This window comes from Engraulis encrasicolus, chromosome 10 (assembly GCF_034702125.1).
Source record: "Engraulis encrasicolus isolate BLACKSEA-1 chromosome 10, IST_EnEncr_1.0, whole genome shotgun sequence".
In the NCBI taxonomy this organism is placed as follows: Eukaryota; Metazoa; Chordata; class Actinopteri; order Clupeiformes; family Engraulidae; genus Engraulis; species Engraulis encrasicolus.
Window position 1 is genome coordinate 51,507,677 of NC_085866.1, and position 7,356 is coordinate 51,515,032.

Here is a 7,356-nt window from a genome sequence, read left to right on the forward strand (position 1 = left end):
CTATGATGGTTCCTTTAAATGGATTGCACGACATAAGACTGTTATATTATAGGCCTTATATTGTTATCTAGAGCTCTAATTTTTTTTTTGCAAAGATGAAGATGGGCTTTTTTTTTTGCCTTCCCCAATATTACACGACGTGTGGTTTACGTGGAGTGCGTGCCGACGTAAAAATCTGAGCCTGTTGATTGGCCAGTCTGATCCTTCCCTCATTTCCGTATTCCGTAGCCATGTTCGAATGGGAAACAAGAAGAAACGTTTTCAGCCCAGCTAATTTTTCATAATTTTTTGTTAAATTAGAAGTTTTATTCTACTGTCTATTTTAGAAAAGAGGGACAATTATCTCCACTAGCCCTGCTAACACCGCGTATAGTGCTCTAAAGAGGTATTTGTTTGTGTATTTATTCAGCTTCTTCTGTGCTTGCACTAAGTTTGGATTCTGCCATTTCTAGCAGTTTCAAACCAAGGAATCCATACCACTCGGCTGCTTCAGTAATGTCTGCTGCTGTATCACGCTAAATACGTACCTTGTTTATCCTACATGCATACACCGGTGGTACTATGCTGTTAGAGATGCCATGCCTATTTCTGTAAACATTCATGAATAGTCGTACTATGTGAAGACAACAGATGTAGCATAGCTAGGCCTGGAGTCAGGGAGGGGAAAGATTTGTGTTTAAAAAGCCACAAACAAGAGGGCAAAGTGTGATATGAAGTGATAAATCCTCACACTGTACTTATGGAAGCATATCGAGGTCAGCTAGGGTGAGGTCCTTACATTAGTTTGCAAAATACCATCGCACAGTCACTACAAGCTCAGTTGACGCAAGGGATTTGTAGCTAGCTGTAGCTGTCAAAGTTAGCAGCAAACAGTCAGGTGGTGCCTTCACGTAGGCTAGAGCTACCTGCAGATTATGTCAGTCTGTAGCTGAAGGTTTGAGCCCCACTGCCAGTACACATACCGACCATGCATTTTACTTGTCCCCTGCCTTCTAGAGTTACACAGGAATGGCATAATGTTGACATGAGTCAGACAATATCCCAATGGTAGGCTGGGGAAGTAAGTGGAGTAATGTAAATGATAGGCAATTTCTCACGAGAGAATGACCTGAAACCAGAGATTGTTATCCAGCTGTCACTCGGATGAAACTTTCTGCTCTACACGCAGCTCTTAATAGGACTTTCATGCCAATAACCTTACCGTCATTGATGCATGCACATGCATACTGTTGCAAAACTGTGTATCCACCATATTTTAATTACTTCATCTTTTAATTGCATCATATGTGAATTCTTGCCATTCAAATATTTTGAACATACTTAACCTATATTAAAAGGATTTTGCGATGGAATGGAATGCCCTGTGCAAAAGTGTCAATTTCCTCAGAAATGGATAATATACATCGTTTTGCAATTAAACTGTCCATTTCTTCCCTTTGACTACTCAGATGAGCAACAACAAGAGAGCGCCTACAACAGCAACGCAGCGGCTAAAACAAGACTACCTACGAATAAAGAAAGACCCTGTACCATACATATGCGCTGAACCTCTTCCTTCAAACATATTGGAATGGTATGGAATGGAATTGAAGTATATTTGAAGTTGTTAGTTGCTTCTAAAAGGGCTGTGGTTGTGTCTCCACTACATAAGTAATGACAAAATTCCCTTATTTTTGTTTCCCGTTTTCTTTCAGGCATTATCTTGTACGAGGACCCGAGAAAACTCCATATGAAGGTATTTTTCAGTGCCTTTGTCTTTCCCCCCTTTATGCCGTAAGCCATTTGTCCATAGTGAAAACACTGACTTGTCATTTGCACAACCCTGATGGAAATGGCAATAATATGAACAGCTTCTTTATGTTGGCAAAGGGTGACCCCAAGTTTTTTGTGAGGATGAATATCCAACATGATTCTTTACAATCGGGATATGATTGGAAGTTTCAAAATACCAAAACAATTAATCAAGGCCCAGTACCATGTAGGAACATGATTGATATTATAGGACAGGGGTGACAAAATCAAATTGACTGAGGCCGAACTCAGCATTTTTTTTTTTTTAAATCGACTAAAATTGTACATACATGCAGTTCATAGTCATAGTGAAATTTCACACACAGTCTTTCCCCTCATATATGGTCAAATGTGTCTGTACATCCTGTGACACACCTAATTTGATGTTCAAGTCTTACAATATACATGTCCTTCTCAAATAATTAGCATATTGTGATAAAGTTCATTTTCCCCCATAATGTAATGATAAAAAATAAACTTTCATATGTTTTACATTCATTGCACACCAACTGAAATATTTCAGGTCTTGTTTTGTTTTAATATTGGTGATTTTGGCATACAGCTCATGAAAACCCAATATTCATATCTCAAAAAAATAGCATATCATGAAAAGGTTGTCTAAACAAGCTATTAACCTAATCATCTGAATTAACCAATTAACTCTAAACACTGGTAAAAGCTTCCTGAGGCTTTAAAAAGTCTCAGCCTTGTTCATTACTCAAAACCGCAGTCATGGGTTAGACCAGTGTTTCCCAACCTTTTTTGTCTTGCGTACCCCCTAAGCATCTTAGTTGTGCCATGAGTACCCCCTAATCAATTTTCTATATAATTTTCTCAGTCCTGATGTGGCTGCTCCATACATTTGTTATAATAATAACACTTTTCCAAGTACCCCCTGCAATGTGCTCGCGTACCCCTAGTGGTACACGTACCCCTGGTTGGGAAACACTGGGTTAGACTGCTGACCTGACTGTGTTTAACATTGAAGTCAATGGCAGTTGCATTGCATGAGGGTTATGAAAGCCCAGACATCATTGATGCTTAGCTGTCAGCTGTTTTTTGTTCTTTGATCTGGTGACCCACACTTCCCTCTTCATTATACTCCATAGATTTCCATACCAAGTTTTTCTATTTTTAAGAAAAATCTAATTCTAATTTGCCAGAAATGAAACCCCATTGAAAGTCTATGGAATGTTCTGTCTGGCAAATTAGAATTAGATTTTTCTTAAAAATAGAAAAACTTGGTATGGAAATTAGGTTGATTAGGTTAATAGCTTGTTTAGACAACCTTTTCATGATATACTATTTTTTTTAGATATGAATATTGGGTTTTCATGAGCTGTATGCCAAAATCATCAATATTAAAACAAAAAAAGACCTGAAATATTTCAGTTGGTGTGCAATGAATGTAAAACATACAAAAGTTTATTTTTTATCATTACATTATGGGGAAAAAATGAACTTTAACACAATATGCTAACTAGAAATGCATTCAGAAAACGCAGACCTCCGCCAATGAAGTTCAGTTCGTTTTGGACATAGGTATAGAGTCATGATGTGGTTTCATGTATTTAGGCCTATAGGCTACATAGCATTTGTGTTCAGGTAATTGAACCGTCATGTTGTAACCAAATTACAGTTCTCTCTGTCTCTTTTATCATTTCCATGTCCTCTAGCTGTGGACTGTTTAGTTCACCTTTGATTATTTTATATTGGCAAAGTGATTGTTCATGCTATAGCCTATGCCTTCTGTGATTTGCCAATGCTCATTGCTACATATTAGTCACATTGTTGATGATTGGCAGCATGCCTTTCATTAGGCTACCATCTAAAACAAAATAAAAAATTAAAAGCACAATTTTCATTGGCCAACACCCATAGTAGACTACATATTCTACAGCAGTGCAGCGGTCCCCAACCCAACAAGACAACATACTGTAGGGCTACTTTGAGCCGTTCACTTAATGAAGAATCCCCTTATCCAGTGGCAGTGCATGGATGGTTGTGGAGTGTCAGTTATTGTTTTGGGCTATTTCGCAAGGCTAAACAAACTTTTGAGAGGTAAATCCACTTGTATCATTTCTAGCTGTTTCAATATCGTGACACCAACGTTGTGCTACAAACGCAATTGCTTAGCGAGAGACATGCCGACTCGACTGGTCGCAGCTAGCGGAATCATGCCTACCCCGACACTACACTTGTTGGAGAAGTTCCGCCTATCTGGGAATCCGTTCATGAGGGCGAGTTGGTCTTGGCGCTGCGGGCAGATGATCGGCACCCGGGCCTGCTCGCTATTTCGTATTGAAAATCACTGTTCGCCGCATCTCCAGCGTTCATTCGTAATGAAGTCTAGGAACTAGTCTATGGAATGTTTTGTAGTGCTGATGGCTTCAGTGCGCGGGGATTGGGGAAGCAGCAAATCACCGCGGACTAACGCAATTCGCGCGCGCCTTTCTGTGAGCTTAATTTCATATGAATGTTTTGTGACAGCATTGTGAACTTCAACGATCTGCGAGGCTGTAGCTAAGGCTGCTTTTTGATAGAGATTTTGACTGCGGTAAGTGTAGTAACTTGTATGTAGACCATTCAATGATGACTCGGACAACAGCATGTAGCCGGCAGGCATATTTACTCAAGTGACTTTTACCGGAAACCATACATATACCTAAGCAGCCTCTGGTACGGAACGCCCAGAGGACCATAACACACCACATCTCCCCTTCTCCAAAGTAGTCATAAACTCTTAAACAAAACATGGACTACCTAACTAAAAAGCATTTAGTCTGTCTGACACTAAGATCACTGAAAATACTGAATATGAAAACAACACTTAAACCTGTTAAATTTGTTCTGCATTACTGGACATAATCTTTGAGCCATGCAGGTGCCTTCACCTCCCTCCTTGGATTGAACCCTTTCTTCATTCTCCTCCACCCTCAATTTGGTGCTGCTGTCTGTTCTGTGTCCCCACATTCTGTGTAGGGCCTTGAATGTCTGGTAAGGGTCTGAGGTGTGCCTTGTTTCTCCTCACCTCTTCTGTATCTGTCTCCACGACATAGGAACGGGGAGTGTCTGCTTCTCTCAGCACCGTAGCCGGCTCCTGGGTGTTTGTAATCCAGACACGCTGACCTGCTTGTAGCTCTGGCCTGACCCCGCTCTATGCCTTTTGTTGTAGGCCAGTGCCTGTGCCTGTTTTAACTCTTTGTCCTTGTCTGCAAATTTCTTTTGGTTTGGCCACTGTGGTTTGAGTTGACTGGGTGAGAGTGGCAAGGGTGAGCGCAGCCTTCTGCCCATCAGGAGCTCCGCCGGTGAAAGGGCCTTTGATTCAGCGGCGTGACCCGGTATGCCAACAGGGCCTTGTATGGGTCGGTGTTCTTCTTCAAGAGGCTTTTCACCGTTTTTACAGCCCTCTCTGCCTCCCCGTTACTCTGGGCGAAGTATGGGCTGCTGGTGACATGTCTGAAGTCATAGTCTGTGGCAAAAGAGGAGAAAGAGGCAGAGGAAAACTGGGGCCCGTTATCACTTATCAGGAAATCAGGCACTCCATGCCTAGCAAAAATAGATTTCAGGCCATTAATAATCCCTGCTGATGTAGTTATAGATGTCTTCATTATTTCAATGTACCTTGAATAGTAGTCTAACTACCAGTAAGTAAGAGTCATTTTCCCAGTAAAACATATCTGCCCCAACTTTCTGCCAAGGCCGCTTAGGCAGCTCTGAGGGTATCATCGGCTCTGGGGTGTAGCTGTTGGTACTTTAAAACATGTCTCGCAATTGGACACAAGTTTTGTGATTTGGGCACTCAGGCCTAACCACCAAACAGATTGCTGAGCCCTCAGCTTTGCATTTTGGATACCCCCATATGTCCTTCGTGCAGTCGGGCAAGCATTTCATTTTGCAATGTCTCTGGAATGACAATACGTCGCCCTTTCATCAAAAGATCACCATTCATGTGTAACTCACCTTGGTGCTCCCAGTAAGGCTTCAGTTGCTGGGACAGCTCCTCTTGTCGTGGCCAGCCTCTTTGGCATTGGCGGATCAGCTGACTGCAGATGGCGTCCTGCCGCTGATGTTCACCTATCTGCTGAAGTTTGGACTGAGATGCAGGTAAGTTATCACGTACTGCGTTGATGAAAATCTGTACTTCCCCTTCCATCTGTGTTTCTTCTGCTGTCAGTGGGCGTCTTATCGGGGCCCTGGACAGTGTATCTGCTGTGATGAGGGCCTTTCCAGGTACATGTATGATGTTGTATATAAACCTAAGCAATCGCAGCCGGAATCGCTGAATCCTGGGAGGTAAGTCGTCCAGTGCTTTTGTGCCCAAGAGTGCAAGGAGGGGTTTATGGTCTGTTTCTATTGTGAACTGTAATCCGATGAGGTATGAACTCAGCCTCTCACAAGCCCAGGTGACGGCCAGTGCCTCTTTTTCAACCTGGGCATACCGTTGCTCTGTGTCAGAGAGGCTTCGGGAAATGTAGGCAACTGGACGCCACTGCATATTTTCCTCTCTTTGCATTAAGACTGCCCCAAGGCCAAAAGACGAGGCATCTGCCGACACCTTTGTCTTGGCCTGTGGTCTGTATTGAGCCAAGACTGTTGGTGATGCTAGCTCATTCTTGAGCTTGTCAAAGGCCGTCTGCTGCATATGACTCCAGGTCCACTCATTGCCTTTTCCCAGCAGATCTCTGAGTGGTTTGGTAGAATCTGCAAAGTGAGGGAGGAATTTTGCAAACATATGTCACCATCCCCAAAAAGCGCCTAACATCTGCTGCGTTCTCTGGGACAGGCATGTCTGTAATTTCTCTGATTTTCTCAGGGTCTGGTTCAACGCCTGCTGCACTGACTTTATGTCCTAGAAACAGAGTTTCCGACTGTGCAAAGGTGCATTTCTCATTTAGTGTTAGTCCTGCCTCTTGGAGTCGCATCAGGACAGCTGTGAGCCGCTCATCATGCTCTGCTTCATTATTTCCGGATACGAGGACATCATCTGCATGGCATATGACACCTTCAAGGCCGGCTAAGAGCTGGGACATACGTCTTTGGAAATGTTCTGGGCCCGAATTTATGCCAAAGGGTAGCATTGAAACAGAAACGGCCAAAGGGAGTAATGAATGTTGTTACTTCCCTACTTTCTTGTGCCAATGGTATCTGCCAAAAGCCACTCCGTGCATCCAATTTTGTGAAAAATGTTGCACCATTCAGCTGTGCTAACGAATGGTCCACAGAGGGCAAGATACTGTATGTCTTTCTCTGCACACACTTTCATTGAGCTTGGTGAGGTCGACACAAAGTCTAATTTTTCCATTGGGTTTTGGGACTACCACACCACTCAGTCGGCTTCTCTATCCTGGAGATGACCCCCATTTCCTCCATTCTTTTTAGTTCCTCCTTGACTTTTTCAGTTAAGGGTATTGGCACCCGACGAGGGGTTGTAAGGGCATAGGGGACAGCATCTTCTCTCAGCCGGATACGATAGTCACCTTCCAGTCTCCCTAATCCTGTAAACACCGTTGGGAATTTCTTTTTGAATTTTCTCTCTGGGTCCCCATTCTCCTCCAGTGTGTC

The 7,356-nt window shown here is 42.9% G+C and overlaps 1 protein-coding gene across 1 annotated transcript in view; it reads left to right on the forward strand.

The window, feature by feature from the left end:
- Positions 1 to 230: 230 nt before the first annotated feature.
- The window catches only part of ube2j2 (ubiquitin-conjugating enzyme E2, J2 (UBC6 homolog, yeast)), a 12,476-nt gene continuing 5,350 nt past the window's right edge, over positions 231 to 7,356 (forward strand). Inside the window, exons 1-3 of the mRNA XM_063209286.1 lie at positions 231 to 385; positions 1,449 to 1,573; positions 1,695 to 1,735. Coding sequence (XP_063065356.1) covers positions 1,449 to 1,573; positions 1,695 to 1,735 — 166 coding nt within the window. The 5' untranslated portion in view covers positions 231 to 385. The remainder of the gene's footprint in view (positions 386 to 1,448; positions 1,574 to 1,694; positions 1,736 to 7,356) is intronic.